This window comes from Microcaecilia unicolor, unplaced genomic scaffold (genome assembly GCF_901765095.1).
Source record: "Microcaecilia unicolor unplaced genomic scaffold, aMicUni1.1, whole genome shotgun sequence".
NCBI lineage: Eukaryota > Metazoa > Chordata > Amphibia > Gymnophiona > Siphonopidae > Microcaecilia > Microcaecilia unicolor.
Window position 1 is genome coordinate 20,989 of NW_021963277.1, and position 23,408 is coordinate 44,396.

Consider the following 23,408-nt stretch of genomic DNA (forward strand, 5'->3'; position numbering starts at 1 on the left):
AATGTGAAAAGTTAGAAATTTGAAAGAGGGGCTGGCTACCTAGGTATTGGAAAGGTTGGGGAGGGACGGGTGCCATAGCACCACTAAATTTTCCTTCCCTCCCTCGGCTGCAAACTATTTAACTTCTTACCTCCTTTCCCTTGGGAAAGTGACTGTACAATCAGCATTACAGAAGATGCATTGCAGCTGGCCAGTATGGGGCCTTCAGCTTCTGCTCATGCTGAAGGTCTGCTGGCTTCTGCCCCCTCTACAGGTTCAAAGGGGGCAGGAGTTGAGCATCTGTGCATGCACAAGGCTGGCCAAGGCCCACCCTGGCCAGCTACAAATTTTCTGTAATACTGATTGTAGTGTTGCTGCCCTGGGGGAAAGGAGGTAAGAAGCTGGACACCTTTTAGTGGAGGAGGGAAGTAGGAAGATAATGAGATGCTGGATACCATGGAGGGATTTGAGAGGTAGGGAAGGAGAGAAACGCTGGACACCATGGAATATGGGGAGGGGTTTGGGAGGTACAGAAAGAGAAAGATGCTTAATGCTGTAGGAGGGGGCACATAGGGAGGTGATGCTGGACCATGGTCTAAGAAAGGGAAGGGGAAACGCTGGAGTTAGGGGTGGAGCTTGGGTCTCTCCAAACAAAAAGGCATTTTGCTGCCCTGATTATATATGATGTAATGGAGATGCTTTCAGACCCAGAAGGCACAGCAAAAAAAACCCGTGAGAAATTATTTCAGGGAGTTTGGAGAATGATCTAGACTGTAGGTTCTAGAGTTTGGCAACTAAGATTTTACATTAAAACAATTCAACATCATGCAGTTGATGCAAAAAACCTCAAGGAAGATGTTCTGATGTGCTCTAATTGAGAGAGATCTGGAGGTTTATAAATATAAGACAATCTAAAGGTAGCCAAATGTGTGATAAGGCTACGGCGAAAACCAGGAGAATGCAGATGTGCATAGGAGAAGAATGACCAGGTAAAGGGGCGAGAATGCCACTGCGTAAATCTCTTTCATTTGAGTGGGGGAGTGGCCTAGTGGTTAGGGTGGTGGACTCTGGTCCCAGGGAACTGAGGAACTGAGTTCAATTCCCACTTCAGGCACAGCTCCTTGTGACTCTGGGCAAGTCACTTAACCCTCCATTGCCCCATGTAAGCCGCATTGAGCCTGCCATGAGTGGGAAAGCGCGGGGTACAAATGTAACTAAAATAAAATAAAAATTTCTGGATACCACAGCTGCAAAAAGATATAGGCAGGACGGAATCGATCCTGAGGGCAGGTATTAAAATGATCCGTGGGCTTCCTCATGTAACATCTGGAGAGATGCTGAAAGTCCTAAGCGTATAAAGCCTGGAGAAAAGGAGATGTGAGAAACTTTCAGGTTCCTCCAGAGGTATAAACACACATGTACACATGAGGCCGGGCTTGCTTCAAAGAAAAGGAAGCTTGGGAATGATGGGGGTCATTTATTTATTTAACAAATTTATATCCCGCTCCATCCAAAGTTCTGGAGGAAGCTAAACAACAAAGCGCAATGGGCCTATAAGAGAGGGTTTGTAGCCAAGCTTTAATGAGGGACCTGACATGGGCCATGTTTAAGCAGAATGTCTGTGTCAAACATAAGAGCCGGCTCTGGGAGTGGAGGAGTGGCCTAATGGTTAGGGTAGTGGACTTTGGTCCTGAGGAACTGAGTTCGATTCCCACTTCAGGCACAGGTAGCTCCTTGTGACTCTGGGCAAGTCACTTAACCCTCCATTGCCCCATGTAAGCTGCATTGAGCCTGCCATGAGTGGGAAAGTGTGGGGTACAAATGTACCAAAAAAATATTGAGAAATTCCTTGTATATGTCCAGGGAGGGGTTATTTCCACTGGGCTTAGCACCCTCAATAATTTTGAAAAGTAGGCTCCCATGGCGTCAAAGGTTTATTAATAGACTCCTGACGCAGGTGTTCTGCTGAAACACAGCCCATGTCTGGTCCCTCATTAAAGCTTGTCTGCAAACCCACTCTTGGAGGTCCATGGTGCTTTGTTGTTTGTTTTCATCCCCTTGTAGTCCCTCTCCTTTGTTGTGGTGAGAGAAGGACGACACGGGAGCACTTAGAGGAAAGAGTTCTTCATGAGAAGGGAGGCAGATCCATGGAACAGTGGCAGAGTCAAAACAAGTCAGATTTCAGGAAAGTATGGGATAGGAACAGGGGAATCTCTGCAGGGCCGCTGAGAGACTGAACTGGGCCCGGTGGGGTTCCCGAGGCGTCACCAGCAGAAGATATCTTCCTCCAGCGCTGACTGCCTGCCCCTGCGGCTACTTTTCCTCTCAGGGCATGCTCGGTTTCAAACCCGAGAATGCGCGCCTGAGAGGAAAGGCAGCCGCTCAGCAATTCGGCAGAGGAGCACCACTAGAGGAAGCGCCAGGTCCTCTCCAGCCTCTAAGGGGGGGCCTGGCACCAGAGTTTTCTCACTCCTCCTGTCGGGACGCGATCACAAGTCCCATCAGGAGAAGGAGAGAGAGAGACCCCCAGTTCCGGGCCCCGGGAATTTTGCCTCCCCTGCCCCCCCTCTTGGCGTCTCTGGATGTCTGGCAGAGATGAAAAGGACAGATTAGGATAAGAGACAGGTGGGAGTGGTGACTTTACTCTATAACCCCGTCCTCCTCCCCCCTTTAATACTGCCACAGAACCACACTTCTCACTGAAAAGAAGGGGGAGGGTGGACTAAAGAGCAGAACAGCTGCCTAGAAGTACTGGAGCAGAACACTGTTCTGCCTCTGGGGTCTGAAAGGAACTGGCAGAACTGTGTTCCAGGTTGTTCCCCCTTCCGAAAGAGTTAAAAACCAAAACAAAGAAATATGGAAAATGTGAGATTTGAGTCGGCTCACTTTTTAGTGGCAAACATGGATTAAAAAAAACAGTGAACAGAGGGGGTTCTAATACTAGTGTAATGAACGAGTCTTACTCCTACCAGCTGTCTCTCACCCAAAGCATTGTCCCCTCCCCCATCTTCCTCCTGGTATTGACCCGTTCCCCCTTATTTTAGTGTCTGGATGCTGTGGCAGAGAGTTTCCGCACCGTGGATCAGATGCTGCAGGCCGGTAATATCTCCCAGCTGGAGAAGGACTTCTATTCCTGTGAGGCACTGCAGGGCATTGAGGACTACACGGAGTTTGTCGGTAACCTGGCAGATATCTTCATGGGCACCGTGCAGTACAATGGAGAGATTTCCAGCAGAAACATTGGCAGCATCTGTGAAACTATGACAAATGCCAGCCTGGGGTCCAGCTATAGACGTCTTGTGACCATCAATCAGGTGAGGGGATTTATCACACAGACCCATAGGGGTAATTCTCTGCAGGTCTCCTAAAATGTGTGCGCTAACCCCCCGAATTCTATACATTGCGCCTAACATTCCGCGCTGAAATCCAAGCGTATTCTATAACAATGTGCGTAACTTAATTGGTTTAACAAGCTAATCAGCGTTGGTAACGGCACTTAACAAGCAATAATGAGCACTACTTGTCAATTAGAATTTATGCGCATAACTCGCTAAGCGTATTCTGTAATGAACAGGGTCTAAATTCTAATGAGCGCCATTCAAAAGGGGCGTGGCAAGAGGGAAAATGTGCATTTTGTGGGCGTTCCAAAATGTATGTGCGTAATTGTAGAGTATGGCCCAGTACGTGTAAATCTATGTGCAGAGATTTACGCCACGTTTTCATTGGTGTAAATGGAGGTGCGTAGTTTTAGGCCCTGGGATGTCAGCTAAGTGTGTTCTATATACCGCGCCTAAATCTAGGCTCCACTTTGTAGAATACACTTAGAAATGTTTACTGCGCGGATTTTTTAGGTGCCATATATAGAATCTAGCCCTAAGTGCAAATTCTATAGTGGTAATTAAGCTCATAAGTCCATATTAGGCACAAAACTTTAGGTGCTCAGGCCCAGGGCCGCTGAGGGGGGGCAGGGGTGACAAAATTCCCCAGGCCTGGGCCTCCAAGGGGGGCCCGGCGCCGCAGTCCCTGGTCTCACCCGCCCGCCCTCTACTCCGTCGACAGCCCCCCTCCGTCTGCCACCGGGCCGGGCCCCCTGCATTCAAATCACAGCGCCTCACCTCCGTATGAAAGCGCAGCAGTGGCAGATCGCTTCCTTTCGGGCCTTCCCTCCCTGTGTCCCGCCGCCATCTGATGTAACTTCCTGTTTCCGCGGGGGCGGGACACAGGGAGGGAAGGCCCAAGGGAAGCGATGTGCCGCTGCTGTGCTTTCACATGGAGGTGAGGCGCTGTGATTTGAATGCAGGGGGCCCGGCCCAGTGGCGGACAGAGGGGGGCTGTCGACGGGCCGGGGTGAGCGGGTGGAGACTGTGGACTGCAGCGCGGCGGCCCGGGGGGGGGGGTGGCGGGGGGATGCCCTGGGCCCGGCCCAGTCTCTCAGCGGCCCTGCTCAGGCCTAAATGGAGCAGTTTTGCAGTAGTTTTGTGCAAAACTGCAGTATTGTAAAAGCTTAGCACATAAGTGCTTGGCATGCCTCACCTGTATCCACTCGCAGATACACGCTATAGAATTCGGGCACTAACATTATGCACGTGAGGTAAGTAGTGCCTGAAAATCGGCACTGAAAATTTAACACGCTTACCCATGGATTCTATATATTGTATGATAATTCGAACAAGGTGCAGTGCGCTGTAGTAAAACGTATGAAACAATACAAAATAGACACTACAGCCTAAATAATTAGTGTTGTGTTGGTGTTAACAGAGAAAAAGCCCTCAGAAACCGTTGGCAAAAAATGTCTGCGGTTTAGTGCAAGGTTATGTTTGATTCAATTCATAGCTCTTGCAGCGTTTCTATCATTGGGCAAAAAACTCTGTGACCACAGGGCTATATTTATAAGCCTCAAGTGAAAATAAGGCTGACTAACAGCAATGATTTTTAAATCGTCCGGTCCCACTACTGTCCCGAAACACACATCAGCAAATCAGCAAAAAGAACTTAACTTTTAGAACTGAAATCAAGCACTCGTCTTTTTCCGTTCGACGGGGATCACCGTTTCACCTAAGAACGCGGCTTCATCAGGAACGGAGTGCTAGTATGCTGAAATCTGAAACACAAATTGCATGTAGTCATAAATGTTGTCTGAAAAATATGAAACACAAAGAAAATCACACCATGAACAGACGTACTAAGTTGAAGGCACAAACTCTTTCAAAAATGGCGCCTCGGCGTTAGCGCTCAAACAGCTGATTGAAATACTATCATCATCATGACGTATAAAACGTCAGTAGAAATTGAACCAATCAATTGAGTTGTTTAGCCCATTGGGCTCTAAAGTGCCCCATTCAAAAATCCACTTCGCTTCTTTCCTTGCTAATATTAGCTTGCGGTTGCCACCTCGATGTGGCAATTTGATCCAGTCAATTGCGACGCATTGTAAATCCTCAAATTTGTGTTTAAATTGAATACAATGCTCAACAATAGGTTCTTTAATCGCTGACCTTCTGAGATTGGACCGATGTTCAAGAATTCTAACCTTTAAAGGTCTCGTAGTCATCCCTATGTATTTCTTGTTACAAGGGCACGTCAGACAGTATACTACATGATCAGAAAGGCAGTTAGTGAAATGCATTAGATCTTGAATTTTTTTGGTTTTTGGATTCATAATTTGTTTGGTTTGAGTGGTGATACTGCAAATCTGACAGCGGCCACACTTAAAGTGACCGCGTATTTTAGTTGAGTCTTTATAAATTGGTGGTCTAATGTCTGCAGGGCTAAGGATCTCTTTGATGTTTCTCGTTCTCGAGAAGGCTACCCGCAAGTCTAAATTTTCAAATGGCTTGGTGGTCTTCATAATTTCCCATCTCTGTTTAATCATTGTTGCTAGATGTTCACTGTGCTCACTGTGTTGCATTACCATAGTGAATTTCCCATTATCTTGATGTTTCATCTGCTTAGAGAGAAGCAAACTTCTATTGTTGTATTTTGCCCTACGATATGCTTTTTTCAAAATAGATCTACTATAGCCTCTATCTTGTAGATTTGACATAAGGTTGTTAGCTTGAATTTTGAAAGTGTGGAAATCCGAACAAATACGTCTAATCCTCAGCATTTGTGAGAAAGGAAGGCTATCTTTCAAATGTGTAGGGTGACAGCTGGAGCTGTGTAGAAAAGTGTTCTTGTCTGTCTCCTTTTTGTAAACTTTGGTAACAAATCCATCTGATGTATTGTTGATTTCTACATCTAAATAATGGATACTTACAAATGAATGTTGTTCAGTGAACTGAATATTGTCATCACAGCTATTGAGCCATGACATAAATTTGTGTAGGTCTGTTGTGGTACCTGTCCAGATCATGAAGATATCATCAATATATCTCCACCACTGTGCAATAACCTCCTGAAATGGAGATTTCTCAATCCAAGTTGCCTCAAACTGGGACATGTATAGATTGGCGATAGATGGGGCGAATGTGGCCCCCATTGCTACACCGCTCGTTTGCAAGTAAAATTTATCCAGAAAAAGAAAGTAATTCTCTTTCATTGCAATCCTTGCAAGCGTAAGAAGAAAATCTGTGGGTATGCAATGCGGTCTTAGTCTATTGTCAAGAATGTTCCTGATGTTGTTCAATGCATCTTCTTGAGGAATGGATGTGTATAGTGAACACACGTCCAGGGTGACCATGAGAGCATCTCGATATTCAGATTCAAACTCTCCAATTTTTTCAAGAAAGTGAGTAGTGTCTCTGATATATGATGGATATTTGGACACTTCAGGTCTTAAAAAAGTGTCAATGAAGGAGGATAACGGTTCTAGAACCGAATTTTTTCCGGAGAGAATAGGTCTCCCTGGTGGATTGGTAAGACTCTTATGTACCTTTGGTAAAAAGTACATAACTGGAATGGTTGGAGAACTGCGGCATAAAAATTTTTTGTCTTTGGGGGTGATGAAACCTTCTTCCAAAGCTTTTGTGGTGATGCGGTTAATGAGGGATTTAAGTCTGTGTGTTGGATTCAGCATCAGCCTTTTATATGATTTGCTGTCATTCAGTTGTCTCAAAGCCTCATTGATATAATCACCATGATTTAGTACCACAATGCCGCCACCCTTGTCTGCCTTCCTGATAATGATATCCTTATCGTCTTTCAGTAATTTAAGTGCTTGCATTTCTTCTTTTGTGGTATTGAATTTTTTGAATTGCAAAAAACTATGATTATGTTTATGTTTTTCCAAATCGTTAAGGATCATGGTTTTAAATGTGTGTAATGCTGGAATTGGTGGGACAGGGGGTCTCCAAATACTCTTGGGTTTAATAATGGTCCTATCAAATAAGGCCTCCTGGTTATCAAAAAACAATTTGATTTCTATTTTTCTGAAAAATTTCTCTAAATCAACATGGAACTGAAAATCATTGAAATGCGTTGAGGGGACAAAAGACAGACCCTTTAATAATACAGTTTTTTCAACGGGAGTTAATATCCTGGTAGATAGATTGATGACGGCAGAATTTATTTCTGAGACCGTGTTCGTGGTCTGTTCCGTTGTCCCGTATTTCCTCTTCTGTTTGTTCTTCCCTGTCTGTTTCCTAAAAAAGTCTTCTGCCTGTTCGAATCACTGCCTTGATAAACAACATTTAATTCTTAAAGATAATATGAACAAGTTTCGTGAAAACATCAAAAAATCTAAAGTTAAAAAATTAATCAGAGACGAGAAAGACTATACAACTAATAAAGTATATCCCTGGATGCAAACTGATGACTTAGAATCATCTTCCAATAAAAAGCGCACCACATTTTATGACTCTTCGTCATCCAACAGCAGTGGGGAAGGCAGTGATTCGAACAGGCAGAAGACTTTTTTAGGAAACAGACAGGGAAGAACAAACAGAAGAGGAAATACGGGACAACGGAACAGACCACGAACACGGTCTCAGAAATAAATTCTGCCGTCATCAATCTATCTACCAGGATATTAACTCCCGTTGAAAAAACTGTATTATTAAAGGGTCTGTCTTTTGTCCCCTCAACGCATTTCAATGATTTTCAGTTCCATGTTGATTTAGAGAAATTTTTCAGAAAAATAGAAATCAAATTGTTTTTTGATAACCAGGAGGCCTTATTTGATAGGACCATTATTAAACCCAAGAGTATTTGGAGACCCCCTGTCCCACCAATTCCAGCATTACACACATTTAAAACCATGATCCTTAACGATTTGGAAAAACATAAACATAATCATAGTTTTTTGCAATTCAAAAAATTCAATACCACAAAAGAAGAAATGCAAGCACTTAAATTACTGAAAGACGATAAGGATATCATTATCAGGAAGGCAGACAAGGGTGGCGGCATTGTGGTACTAAATCATGGTGATTATATCAATGAGGCTTTGAGACAACTGAATGACAGCAAATCATATAAAAGGCTGATGCTGAATCCAACACACAGACTTAAATCCCTCATTAACCGCATCACCACAAAAGCTTTGGAAGAAGGTTTCATCACCCCCAAAGACAAAAAATTTTTATGCCGCAGTTCTCCAACCATTCCAGTTATGTACTTTTTACCAAAGGTACATAAGAGTCTTACCAATCCACCAGGGAGACCTATTCTCTCCGGAAAAAATTCGGTTCTAGAACCGTTATCCTCCTTCATTGACACTTTTTTAAGACCTGAAGTGTCCAAATATCCATCATATATCAGAGACACTACTCACTTTCTTGAAAAAATTGGAGAGTTTGAATCTGAATATCGAGATGCTCTCATGGTCACCCTGGACGTGTGTTCACTATACACATCCATTCCTCAAGAAGATGCATTGAACAACATCAGGAACATTCTTGACAATAGACTAAGACCGCATTGCATACCCACAGATTTTCTTCTTACGCTTGCAAGGATTGCAATGAAAGAGAATTACTTTCTTTTTCTGGATAAATTTTACTTGCAAACGAGCGGTGTAGCAATGGGGGCCACATTCGCCCCATCTATCGCCAATCTATACATGTCCCAGTTTGAGGCAACTTGGATTGAGAAATCTCCATTTCAGGAGGTTATTGCACAGTGGTGGAGATATATTGATGATATCTTCATGATCTGGACAGGTACCACAACAGACCTACACAAATTTATGTCATGGCTCAATAGCTGTGATGACAATATTCAGTTCACTGAACAACATTCATTTGTAAGTATCCATTATTTAGATGTAGAAATCAACAATACATCAGATGGATTTGTTACCAAAGTTTACAAAAAGGAGACAGACAAGAACACTTTTCTACACAGCTCCAGCTGTCACCCTACACATTTGAAAGATAGCCTTCCTTTCTCACAAATGCTGAGGATTAGACGTATTTGTTCGGATTTCCACACTTTCAAAATTCAAGCTAACAACCTTATGTCAAATCTACAAGATAGAGGCTATAGTAGATCTATTTTGAAAAAAGCATATCGTAGGGCAAAATACAACAATAGAAGTTTGCTTCTCTCTAAGCAGATGAAACATCAAGATAATGGGAAATTCACTATGGTAATGCAACACAGTGAGCACAGTGAACATCTAGCAACAATGATTAAACAGAGATGGGAAATTATGAAGACCACCAAGCCATTTGAAAATTTAGACTTGCGGGTAGCCTTCTCGAGAACGAGAAACATCAAAGAGATCCTTAGCCCTGCAGACATTAGACCACCAATTTATAAAGACTCAACTAAAATACGCGGTCACTTTAAGTGTGGCCGCTGTCAGATTTGCAGTATCACCACTCAAACCAAACAAATTATGAATCCAAAAACCAAAAAAATTCAAGATCTAATGCATTTCACTAACTGCCTTTCTGATCATGTAGTATACTGTCTGACGTGCCCTTGTAACAAGAAATACATAGGGATGACTACGAGACCTTTAAAGGTTAGAATTCTTGAACATCGGTCCAATCTCAGAAGGTCAGCGATTAAAGAACCTATTGTTGAGCATTGTATTCAATTTAAACACAAATTTGAGGATTTACAATGCGTCGCAATTGACTGGATCAAATTGCCACATCGAGGTGGCAACCGCAAGCTAATATTAGCAAGGAAAGAAGCGAAGTGGATTTTTGAATGGGGCACTTTAGAGCCCAATGGGCTAAACAACTCAATTGATTGGTTCAATTTCTACTGACGTTTTATACGTCATGATGATGATAGTATTTCAATCAGCTGTTTGAGCGCTAACGCCGAGGCGCCATTTTTGAAAGAGTTTGTGCCTTCAACTTAGTACGTCTGTTCATGGTGTGATTTTCTTTGTGTTTCATATTTTTCAGACAACATTTATGACTACATGCAATTTGTGTTTCAGATTTCAGCATACTAGCACTCCGTTCCTGATGAAGCCGCGTTCTTAGGTGAAACGGTGATCCCCGTCGAACGGAAAAAGACGAGTGCTTGATTTCAGTTCTAAAAGTTAAGTTCTTTTTGCTGATTTGCTGATGTGTGTTTCGGGACAGTAGTGGGACCGGACGATTTAAAAATCATTGCTGTTAGTCAGCCTTATTTTCACTTGAGGCTTATAAATATAGCCCTGTGGTCACAGAGTTTTTTGCCCAATGATAGAAACGCTGCAAGAGCTATGAATTGAATCAAACATAACCTTGCACTAAACCGCAGACATTTTTTGCCAACGGTTTCTGAGGGCTTTTTCTCTGTTAACACCAACACAACACTAATTATTTAGGCTGTAGTGTCTATTTTGTATTATTCTATATATTGTGCCTAGAGTTCTGCGCTGAAATCTAAGCGTAGTCTATAACAACGGTAGTAACTTAAGTTAGCTTAACAATCTAATAAGCATTTTTAACTGCATTTAACAAGCAATAATGAGCACTAATTGGAAATAATTTGAATTTACACGCATAACTCGCTAAGCATATTCTGTAACGCAGAGCGCCTAAATTCTAATGTGTGCAGCCAAAAGGGCGTGGTTGTGGGCAGGGAAGTGGGTGTTTCGTGGGCATTTCAAAATTTACACGCACTGTGTTAGAATATGCCCCTCTTCGCCTAAATCTATGCGCCGATGTTTACACTACATTTCCCTTGGTGTAAATGGATGTGCATAGTTCTAGGCACTGGGATATCAACTAAACGTATTCTATATACCGTGCCTAAATCTAGGTGCCGCTTACAAAATACACTTAAGCGGAAACTTCTTCTGTGCCAATTTTTCAGGCGCCATATAGAGAATCTAGCCCTCAGCGTGATTCTATAAGAAGGATGCATCCTTTATAGAATCACACTTAGGGCATAAACCGCGCCTAACTGTGAGCTCCTGCTATAAGGAGTGGCCTAGTGGTTAGGGTGGTGAACTTTGGTCCTGGGGAACTGAGGAACTGAGTTCAATTCCCGGCACAGGAAGCTCCTTGTGACTCTGGGCAAGTCACTTAACCCTCCATTGCCCCATGTAAGCCGCATTGAGCCTGCCATGAGTGGAAAAGTGCGGGGTACAAATGTAACAAAAATAAATAAATATCAATGCGCATTACATTGGGAGTGTCCCCGGAAACGCCCCTATCCACGACCCCAAATATGTATGCATGTTAAGATTTATGCGCACATCGTTATATAAATCCTAATTGCCAATTAGTGCTGAGGTTGTTATCACCCAATTATCAACACTGATTGGCTTGTTACTCAAGTTATGGGAATTAAATTGAGTGCATGCCCAATTTAACTTGTGTAACTCGTAGTGCCATATATAGAATCTGGTCCTGTGTTTCAAACAAAAGAACTATACAAAGCTTGTTTTCTGCATAACTCTGTCAAAACTTGACCAATTTAAATTTGGGATATATCATCCAGGATACATTTGCAATAAGCCTACATTCATGCCAACCACCTCACCTAAACTATGTTGCTTCACTACCTGCTTCTTCAGCTGTTGTGATGTTTTCTTCAGTGCGAACTGGTTGGGCCCGGCCACTTCCTGACTGGTGATCAGTTGAGCCCGTTCCTTGCAATTTCTTCAAAACATATTCTACGTTTACCCTCTTCCATCTCTTTTCTGGAAACTCTTGCAGCAGTCAATGAGAGCTAGAACCTTTCTCCAGGTACAAATTTATAACAAGGATAAGATCCTCCTGACGGAAAACCATGGTGTTAAGGCTGGAAGTGTGAGCCCTTGGACCGCCGTGGAAGACCAGACTGTGGCTGACGAGTCGCTACAAAACAGGACCACTCACAGGAACTCTCTCGGGATCCCTCTCAGGAACTCTTTCACGAACAACTGTAGTAGTGTCTCAGGGTCACTCTAGGAACAAGCGTGGTAGTATCTCTGGAACACACGCTATGGTATCTCAGGAACATTTTTAGGTAAAAGTGCTGTGGTGTCTCAGGACTCAATCAGGTACAAGCGCTGAAGAATCTCAGGAATGTCACTCTCTGGAACAAGCACTGTGGCATCTCAGGAGCTACTTTCTGGAACAGACGCTTAGGCATCTCAGGAACTCATACAGGTATAAGAGCTGTAACGTCTCAAGTACTTCACTCGCTTGAACAAGTGCTGTGGCATCTGAGGAGCTACAGTCTGAAACCAGCACTAAGGCATCTCAGGAACACACTCTCTGGAACAGGTGCAGTAGACGCAAAGACAAAGAAGCAGGTCTCGGGTTGTGGTTAAGTACGTCTAGGGTCATGACGTCATCCTGCTGCGTCCTCCCATAGTTCCCGCCACAAACCCAATAAGTAAAAGGCTGAGGTGTGTGTGCCTTAGGGAAGTGGTGTCTCTTCAGTGAGGATGGCTCATAGGTGGCAGCTAGCAGTGTGCAGGGATGACACGATTCAGGAGCCATGGTAAGACCATGACCCATGGTAATTGTTTATGTTTAAAGCAAAATGGTGTCTGCACGTATCATGGCAATAATTGCTAGGTGATGGCGACATTGTTTAGGTGAGGTGGACGGTGTGAGTGTAGTTCTGAACCAAGGTGGTGAGTTGCTTATTATACATTACTTGGATAGGTGTCATAAGTATTGCCATACTAGGAAAGACCAAAGGTCCATCAAGCCCAGCATCCTGTTTCCAACAATGGCCAATCCAGGTCACAAATACCTGGCAAGAGCCCAAAAAAGTACAAAACATTTTATACTGCTTATCCCAGAAATAGTGGATTTTCCCCAAGTCCATTTAATAATGGTCTATGGACTTTTCCTTTAGGAAGCTCTCCAAACCCTTTTTAAACTCTGCTAAGCTAACCACCTTTATCACATTATCTGGCAACGAATTCCAGAGTTTAATTACACGTTCCAGAATTTTAAAAAGGCATGGGATAAGCATGTGGGATCGCTTAGGAACAGGAAGAATTAGGGGTTACAGAGGATGGGCAGCCTGGATGGGTCATATGGCCTTTATCTGCTGTCATGTTTCTATGTTTCTATAGCCCTCCCCAAAAGCGATACACTAGTTGCCTGTCCCACAGGACTGTCTGTCCCACTCACCTCAGGGTGGCACGCTCACCCCCAGATTCTATATATGGTGCCTAAAAGTTGTGTGTGCGAATGTTGGCAGTGTGGCCAAATTGTGCAGGCTACTTAATTGGTTAACAAGCCAATTGTTGCCGATAATTGGCCACTAACAAATGATTATTGGCACTAATTAGAATTTATGCCTGAAACTTTCAAAGAGTTTTCTGTAAAGTGGTGTGTGTAAATTCTAACACGCGGATCTCAAAAGGGGGTGTGGCCATGTGAGGGGCATGGGCATTCCTAAAAATTACACTCGCTGTTACAGAATATGTCCGATCCACACCACAGGAGATTGCCTAAACCTATCGTTTCTTTCTCTATAACATCAGCAAAATCCGTCCCTTAATCTCTGAGCACTCTACCAGAACCCTTATCCGCACTCTTATCACCTCTCGCCTTGATTATTGCAGCCTGCTTCTCACAGGCCTCCCACTTAGCCAAATCTCTCCTCTTCAATCAGTCCAAAACTCTGCTGTGCGACTCATTGTCCGCCAAAGTCACTATGCTCACATTAGCCCTCTCCTTAAGTCACTTGACTGGCTCCCTATCCGTTTCCGCATTCAATTCAGACTTCTCTTTTTGACCTATAAGTGCATTCACTCTGCCGCTCCCCAGTACCTCTCCACTCATGTCTCTCCCTACGCCCCCCCCCCCCCCCATCTCGGGTATTCTGTTCTTTGGATAAATCTCTCTTTTCTGTCCCCTTCTCCTCTACTGCTAATTCCAGACTCCGTTCCTTCTATCTCGCTGCACCACACGCCTGGAATAGACTTCCCGAGCCTGTACGTCTGGCCCAGTCTTTGGCCGTTTTCAAGTCCAAACTGAAAGCCCACCTCTTTGACGCTGCTTTTAACTCCTAACCACTACTCACTTGCCCGGTCCTTTTATCACCACCTCTTTATTCCCTTGCCTCTTAGTTGTTTCTGTCTGTTTACCTGTCTTATTTAGATTGTAAGCTCTTTGAGCAGGGACTGTCTTTTTCGTGTATGATGTATAGCGCTGCGTATGCCTTGTAGCGCTATAGAAATGATAAGTACTACTACTACTACTACTTAACATTTCTAGAGCGCTACTAGGGTTAAGCAGCGCTGTACAATTTAACAAAGAGAGACAGTCCCTGCTCAAAGAGCTTACAATCTAATAGACAAGTGAACGGTCGGTCAAATTGGGGCAGTCTGGATTCACTGAACGGTAAGGGCTAGGTGCCGAACGCAGCATTGAAGAGGTGGGCTTTAAGCAAAGACTTGAAGACGGGCAGGGAGGGGGCTTGGCGTAAGGGCTCAGGAAGGTTGTTCCAAGCATAGGGTGAGGCGAGGCAGAATGAGCGGAGCCTGGAGTTGGCGGTGGTGGAGGAGGGATTTATCCTGTGAACGGAGGTTACGGGCGGGAACGTAAGGGGATAAGTAGTAAGTAGATAGATAGATAGTCAAGGAAACGGGCACTATGCGAATTCTATAAAACCGTGTCTAACTTTAGGCAAGGTTTATAGGATAGGACTAAATGTAATTCCTTTTCAGTGCCATATATAGAATTCACCCCGTACTACCTGTCCCACACCTTCCAGGGCTGAACTCCCACTGACTTGTCTTGTGGTTTCTTTGCAGGAATACCTACAGAGTATGGCTCAACCATGTGTGCAGAACTCTTACCAGAAAACTCTAGAGGAGCTCAGGAACACCAGTCTGTCCCTGGTGGGGGTTGGGGAGCGACAGTGGATCTTCCAGACCTGCACTGAGTTTGGATACTGTAAGTAGCTGCATCTTTGGGGCGTGAGGAGCATTAGTTGTCGGACAATCAAAGAATAGCATTTTAAGATTCTTTTGTTAGTTCACAAGGTTTATCGTTCCGGTTTCCCGTAGTATCTGTTGCGATTGTTGACTCCCTCTGTTCCCACTAGGTCATTGCGCTCCTTACTTGCAACATCAGTTAGTGGCACCATCTTTTCATGTTATCTGCTTGGATACTATCAGGTTAAACCATGGGTTCCCAAACCTTTTTGGTTCGCAGCCCCCCCCCCCCCCACACACACACACACCAAGCCACACGGATCTCCGTTGTACCCCCCTGGCCTCATGGGTCTCTGCACAGCCCCCTGACCCAGCCGCATGGATCTCCGCAAACCCCCCTCCCCCGGCCACGTGGGTCTCTGCACCCCCCCCCCCCCCCACCACCACATAGGTCTCCACCCTCCCTGCCACATAGGTCTCCCTTTTCCTGCAGCTCCCTCCTCTCACACCAGCATATCTTCCCCAAATCCAGCATTTCTCCTACCTTCCTTTCTTCCTTCCTTCCTTCCTTCCTGCAGGTCCAGGATCCCCCCAGTGCCACATAGGTCTCCCTTTCCCTGCAGCCCCCTCCTCTCACACCAGCACACCTTCCCCAAATCCAGCATCGCTCCTACTTTCCTTCCTGCAGGTCCAAGATCCCCTCCTCCACCACCACATAGGTCTCCCTTTCCCTTTCCTTGTAGCCCCCTCTTCTCACACCAGCACACCTTCCCCAAATCCAGCATCGCTCCTACCAAGCTGCAAGCACTGCAGCGGTGGCGGGGGAAGAAGCAGGAAGAGGCAGATGCTGGACCTGCAGGAGGAGAAAGTAGGGAGTGATGCACTGCGGGACCCCTGAGAGTTCGCTGTGGCACACAGTTTGGGAACCGCTGAGTTAAACATTTTTAGTATGGCAGCCCCATCGCTCTGAACTTCTCTTCCTGTTTCCCTCAGATTGTAGCACTTCTTGGAGACACTGAAAAAGAAACTAAAGGCGTTCCTAGTTCAGGATGTGTTTGTTGCAACTTGATTTTTTTTTTTCCTTCTGTCCTATTTTAAGGTCCTCCTTGTTTTCCTATTAGTCATTGTATTTCTCTTTTATTTTAGCTGTTTAGTTATTGCGTTGTATTGAGCGATATATCAAGAGATGAGTAATCATAAAAGTGAAGAAACTTTTATAGGGAAAAAAAGCAGGATAGAGCTTTGATACATTTTCTACATATACATGCAGAGTCACTGAGGGGCCCATTTACTAAGCTGCGGTAGGCTCTACATGTGTGCGCCCAAATGAGACTACCACCTGGCCAGCGCGCTCCCTGACGGTAATTTGGCACATGCCCATAACATGTGGATAAATTATTTATTTCCTCCCATGTGCTCCGTTTCCAGCGGTAATTGGCAGTTGGCGGCATGACCCCTTACTGCTAGATCAATGGGTGGCGTTTAAAGCTCATGCCAATTTTAGACGCACGCTGGTTTCAGGTTTACCACATGCCATTTTCCTGTCACTTAAAAAAAAAAGAAGCCCTTTTTTGCAGATGCAGTAAAAACTGCCAGCATGTGCCTAATACACGTGCCTACACTGTCACAGGCCACTTTTTACCGCAGCATAGTAAAAGCACATAAGCACCGCCATACTGGGAAAAGACCAAGGGTTCATCAAGCCCAGCATCCTGTCTCCGACAGCGGCCAATCCGGGCTTCAAGAACCTGGCAACTCCCCCCCCCCCCCCCCCCCCCAAAAAAAAAAAAAATATATCCTATATAATAATTCTCACCTCCAACGTTCTGAGGCTGCCTGGAACCGTGGTTTTCAGCCAGAGCTGCTCAGGAAAGTGGAGTAGATAAAAGTGATGTCATTCCTGAAGTGCCACTGATTGGCTGCTATGACATGCTGCAGGACGTTCAATAGACAGGAGTGGAAGTGAACAAAGCAAGTCTAGGGTAAGCAAGGAAGCCCATTGGTTAATCTCTGATTCCTCTCCCCAAAGCAGCCGTCATTCCTATACACTCAAAAAAAAAAAAGGAAACCTAGGAGCTGTTTCTCATTGCCGTTTTTACAGCTGTTTCCACTGGACAAAAGGAGGGGGGAGACACACAGACCCTGCAACTGGGAAAAAGGGAGGGGGAGGGGGGACCCTGTAACTGGGAAAAAAGGAGGAAGGGATGGAGGGGGGACCCTGCAACTGGGAGAAAAGAAGGGAGGAGGGACACCCCTGCAAATGGGAGACATACCGGGGGGGGGGGGGGGGAACGACCCTGGAACTGGGAGAGAGGGGGGACCCTGGCACATACTCTCATTCTCACACACACACTTGTACCCAGTCTCACTCTCTCTCTCTGTTACACACACTCGCACATTCACACTCTCTCAAACATACACACTCCGAGGAAAACCTTGCTAGCGCCCGTTTCCTTTAAAACAGAAACGGGCCTTTTTTACTAGTATTTAATAATGTTCAATGGACATTTCCTTCAGGAATCTGTCCAAACTCCCCTTAAACTCCGTAAGGCCAGCTACTGTCACTACATTCTCCGGTAACGTGTTCCAGAGTCCAACTACACACTGTTTGTTTTAAATCTACCATATTCTAGCTTCATCTTGTGTCCCCTGGTTCTATTATTTTTTGAAAGTGTAAACAAACGCTTCACATCTGTCCACTCTACTCCGCTCATTATCTTGTAGACTTCTGTCATATCACCCCTCAGCCGCCTTTTCTGCAAGTTGAAGAGCCCTAACTGTCTTAGCCTTTCCTCATAGGGAAGTCGTTCCATCCCTTTTATCATTTTCGTCACCCTTCTCTGCACCTTCTGAGTGATGCTCCCAGTCATAAGAACATAAGAAAAGCCATGCTGAGTCAGGTCAAGGTACCACTGAGCTTGGCATCCTGTCTGACAGTGGGCAGATGAGGTTCCAAGTACCCAGCCGATTCCCCAAAAAAGTGGATCTATTTCCCATAATTCATTTTCAAAGGGATGATTAATGGTGCTCTCAAGTCTACCTGGCTAATAATTTTTTATGTGTAAGGTGAAATAAACTCAACAAATATGAGACCCAAATAGTTGTAAGCAATTTTTCAAAACTGAAAATTTTACATGCATATCTAGATAGCAAATAGCAGCCATGCAAATCTTTCCTTCCAACCTCACTGAAGGATTAGAAAGAAAGGTTTCTCTTTTTGCAGATGACATGAAGATAGCCAATAGAGTGGATAACCTGGAGGGAGTAGAAACCATGAGAAGGGAATCATAAAACATTAGAAGAACGGTCAAGGTTCTGGCAGTTAAAATGTAATTACTTGAAAATCAGGGGATATTCGCAAAACAAACCAGAGCAAAACTAATGTCGCTTTCAAAACTAAATACTCTGGAGTTTTTGCAAAATAATCATTTTATTACATATTTCTTATGAAATGAACAAATCACACCAAACACACTCACACTATCCACTCGCCCAGTCAGACCGTATAAACCTGTAAATAAAATGTCCCCATTATATTGATGTTGACAATAAATGAACCAGATAGATGGCCTCAAAGAGCCACTTAACATGTTCATAAAGACCATAAAGGGACCACAGTAAACAGCAGTTCTTATTCAAGGAAGCCACAGCTGGAATATCGCTTAAATGTAATTGTTTAAACCGCTGAAACTTTCCCCTCTGAAAGGCGTATATTATGACATCAGTCAATGCACTTTAGTGTATTCATCTGTAGGCTGTCTTAAATCACAAAAACATTGTTCATCACTTCTCAGGATATGTGGCTCCAACAGCTTTAACATTCAACTGTTGTAAAATCCTCCGCTGCTCCCCAATGCGGGGGCTGCATTTTGCAACGGCTTCTTCAGGAGGAGCATATAAAAACATCAAAAGATCCACTCATCACGCAAGCAAACCACGGAGTACAAATAATACAAATAATCCCTATAATATAATTTAACATATAAAAAGAATATATTAATGGCTGCTTACCGGAGGGATTACATCCAAACCCGTCTCAAGGATGTAGGTGACTTCTTGCAGCGCTTACCTGTCTGCACAGGCACTGTGTTCCCCAAAAAATACACACACACACACACACACGAGTTGATGTTCAAAGCGATTTAAACGACTGTTTAATGTTGCTTGTCTGGGGCTAACTAGGCATATTTGGTTGCACTGGACAGAGCTGTTGAATGTGCCCAGTTAACGCCTTAGCTGGCACCAGCTTTTTGTGGGCAGGGAGTGGAGTTGCCAATATTCAGCGCTTAACCGCATAAATAAGGCCGCTTAAAACACAGTCCTGTCTTATTACTACTACTACTACTTAACATTTCTAGAGCGCTACTAGGGTTACGCAGCGCTGTACAATTTAACAAAGAGAGACAGTCCCTGCTCAAAGAGCTTACAATCTAATAGACAAGTGAACGGTCGGTCCGATAGGGGCAGTCAAATTGGGGCAGTCTGGATTCACTGAACGGTAAGGGTTAGGTGCCGAACGCAGCATTGAAGAGGTGGGCTTTAAGCAAAGACTTGAAGACGGGCAGGGAGGGGGCTTGGCGTAAGGGCTCAGGAAGGTTGTTCCAAGCATAGGGTGAGGCGAGGCAGAATGAGCGGAGTCTGGAGTTGGCGGTGGTGGAGAAGGGTACTGAGAGGAGGGATTTATCCTGTGAACGGAGGTTACGGGCGGGAATGTAAGGGGAGATTAGGGTAGAAAGATAGTGAGGGGCAGCAGACTGAGTGCATTTGTAGGTAAGAAGGAGAAGCTTGAATTGAATGCGGTATCTGATCGGAAGCCAGTGAAGTGACCTGAGGAGAGGGGTGATATGAGTATATCGGTTCTGGCGGAATATGAGACTTATGAGTCTTATGTGGTTAAGTGCTGAATGTTGCACTTAAACGCAAAAGTGTTAGCCGGCCACATATGCCTGGATATTCAGTTCCAGGGTCCGGACATAGCCCAGCATTGAGTATCTGGGGGTGAAGCTGGCAGCAGCCAAAACACCCACAGATCACCGCTGACTGAATATCTATCCTACAAGAAAACATCTCTCACTCGCCACTTAAACTCCATCCAGTCTTCACTGCTGTTTAACCACCGAAGAGAAGAGACCCTTTGGTCTCAGGTTTGGATTTAACATTGTGCTGTTTTCCTGGTTCCCTTTCTAGATCAGACTTGCGAGGGTGGGAGCTGCCCCTTCTCGAGACTCCTAACCTTACGCTCCCAGCTGGATCTCTGCCTGCAGCTCTTTGGGATTTTGGCGGAACATGTTCAAGAAGCTGTACTGTTCACTAACGAATACTACGGAGCAGACCGACCCAAAGCTAGCAGAGTTCTCTTTGTAAACGGTATGGAAAGAGAGAGAGGCAGGGATGGATGGAGTAAGAGAAGGGGAGGGGGGGGGAAGAGGGCTGAAGAAGGGAGCAAATGAGTGATAGGGGACAGAGAATGGCCTTGGAGGTTTACTGGCTGCTTTACTTTTCAGAATTCTTTATGTTTCTATACTGTTCCCTCTTGTCTTCCCTAATTTTGCAGGTGACATTGATCCCTGGCATGCCCTGAGTGTCCTACACAACCAATCTCATTCTGAGCTGGCGATTTACATCAATGGCACTGCCCACTGTGCCAATATGGGCTCCTCAAAGCCGCTGGATCCCCCTGCCCTGAAGCAGGCCAAGGAGGTGAGAAATATGCAAAGTCCAAACCTCTCATTGTGATGGAAATGGATTGCTAAGCCCAGGCTGTGTTTCTTCCTGCTCTGATAATTTTGAGTGCTCCTCCTCACTCCCCCCCCCCCCCCCCCGTTTTCTATTTCTGTTGATGGCTCTCTCATTCTTCCTGTCTCCTCAGCTTGAAACTTTGGGGTCATCTTTGACTCTTCTCTCTTCTTCTCTGCTCATATCCAGAAGATCGCCAAGACCTGTCGTTTCTTTCTTTACAACATCCGTAAAATCCGCCCCTTTCTTTCCGAGCACTCTACCAAAACCCTCATCCACACCGTTGTCACCTCTCGTTTAGACTACTGCAATCTGCTTCTTGCTGGCCTCCCACTTAGTCACCTCTACCCTCTCCAATCGGTTCAAAACTCTGCTACCCGTCTCGTCTTCCGCCAGGGTCGCTTTACTCATACTACCCCTCTCCTCAAGTCGCTTCACTGGCTCCCTATCCGTTTTCGCATCCTGTTCAAACTTCTTCTACTAACCTATAAATGTACTCACTCTGCTGCTCCCCTTATCTCTCCACACTCGTCCTTCCCTACACCCCTTCCCGTGCACTCCGCTCCATGGATAAATCCTTCTTATCTGTTCCCTTCTCCACTACTGCCAACTCCAGACTTCGCGCCTTCTGTCTCGCTGCACCCTACGCCTGGAATAAACTTCCTGAGCCCCTACGTCTTGCCCCATCCTTGGCCACCTTTAAATCTAGACTGAAAGCCCACCTCTTTAACATTGCTTTTGACTCGTAACCACTTGTAACCACTCGCCTCCACCTACCCTCCTCTCCTCCTTCCTGTACACATTAATTGATTTGATTTGCTTACTTTATTTTTTTGTCTATTAGATTGTAAGCTCTTTGAGCAGGGACTGTCTTTCTTCTATGTTTGTGCAACGCTGCGTACGCCTTGTAGCGCTATAGAAATGCTAAATAGTAGTAGTAGTAGTATTTATTGCATTTGTGTCCCACATTTTCCCACCTCTTTGCAGGCTCAATGTGGCTTACAATACATCATGAATAGTAGAGATATATGAGAAATAAACATTTAGTATTACAGAAGGCTCTTGGGTAACATGATAGTGATAAAGCATGTTGTTAATATAACTAATAAATAGAAAGACAGTTCTGGGTATGTATGAAGGAGTTCATATTTGTTGGTCTTTGTGGTATGCCTTGCCAAAGAGATGGGTCTTCAATAGTTTGCGGAAGTTAGTTGGGTCATAGATCGATTTTAAGTTGCGCGGCAGCGCATTCCAGAATTGTGTGCTCAAGTAGGGAAAGGTTGACGCGTGCATTACTTTGTATTTCTTTCTTTGGTCTCTGTCTGTCATACAGAAAATCGCCCATTACATTGGTGAGTGGTTAAAAGCAGCTAAAAAACAGCATTTGGAAGACTGACTGGGCAGCATGAGAAAAGACAGACGGTGCTGAACAGGGCACCAGAAAAGGAAGAAATTATTGATCAAGCAAATGGAAATCTGAGCCTGCTTTAAGAGAATCCACTGCTTTGATGGGAACCAGTCAGCTGTTACAAGATCTTTTCCAACAGGAGCCAATCAGCTGTGAGCTCTGGCGTTATCTGTCTCTTCTCTCCCCCCACCCCTTGGGGTTTTTATTTTTTATTTTTTTTAATTGCCTGGTCTTAGGTTCCATAGACTGAAATGGCTCCAGATCTTTCCAGGATGATCAGCTGGCTCCAGGTTTTGTTTTGTTTTTAGGGTATGTTATTCATTTCAAGTTCATACTGGGCCTCGTAGTTCCTGCTTGGGGAAATGAAATGCCCCCAGGAAGTGCATTTTTACATTCAACTGAAACATTTAAGGGTCAATTTTTCAAGTCAGCCTAGATACAGAGTGCCCACAGATCTTGCACATGCTTCCCCATAAAAAGCCCGGGGGTAAGATTGATTGCAAGCTTCGCACCTCCTTTTCTGGGAGCAGATTTTTGCTGGCAATTTGAAAACCCAGCTAGATAAATTGCGTTCTGATGCCTCCCTAAACTTGCCCCTAGGAATGCCCATCCCCCTCAGTCTTGATGAAGCCCCCTACATGTCAGTATAGCCAGACTGAGTAAGGGTCCTTTTTCTGAGAGTCACTTTACCTGAGTTAAGTGGCTTTGAAAACCCTTCCTCCTAGAGACTGAAGCCAAATATCTTACTTTTAATGCCTTCCATTTTGTGTAGAAGTTCCAAGATGCAAAGACTTTGTCATCTTTTCTTTTGTTAAAAAATGTTTTTATTTTGTATTTTTCAAAATGAAAATGAATGCTTTGTAGTACACCTGTGCCTCTGGGAGAATTCTAGATTTGTCTCAAGACTCTATAGTAACTTCCTCTGACCAGGTGTGTGTCTCCCCCCCCCCCCCCCCCCCCCCCCCAATCTTGATGTCCCTTTTCGAACACCAGTGATCAGATGCTCAGAGCATTCTGGAACCTCCTCTGAGTTGGTGCAGCTCTCTTCTGGACATCATAGGGGTT

At 44.7% G+C, this 23,408-nt stretch overlaps 1 protein-coding gene across 1 annotated transcript in view; it reads left to right on the top strand.

Moving 5' to 3' along the window:
* The window catches only part of LOC115459134 (thymus-specific serine protease-like), a gene marked incomplete at its 5' end in the record, with an annotated part of 43,060 nt that extends 19,973 nt beyond the window's left edge, over positions 1–23,087 (top strand). Inside the window, 5 exons of the mRNA XM_030189007.1 lie at positions 3,024–3,293; positions 15,077–15,218; positions 20,387–20,566; positions 20,754–20,899; positions 22,269–23,087. Of these exons, the coding sequence (XP_030044867.1) occupies positions 3,024–3,293; positions 15,077–15,218; positions 20,387–20,566; positions 20,754–20,899; positions 22,269–22,331 (801 nt within the window). The remainder of the gene's footprint in view (positions 1–3,023; positions 3,294–15,076; positions 15,219–20,386; positions 20,567–20,753; positions 20,900–22,268) is intronic.
* Positions 23,088–23,408: the final 321 nt, after the last annotated feature.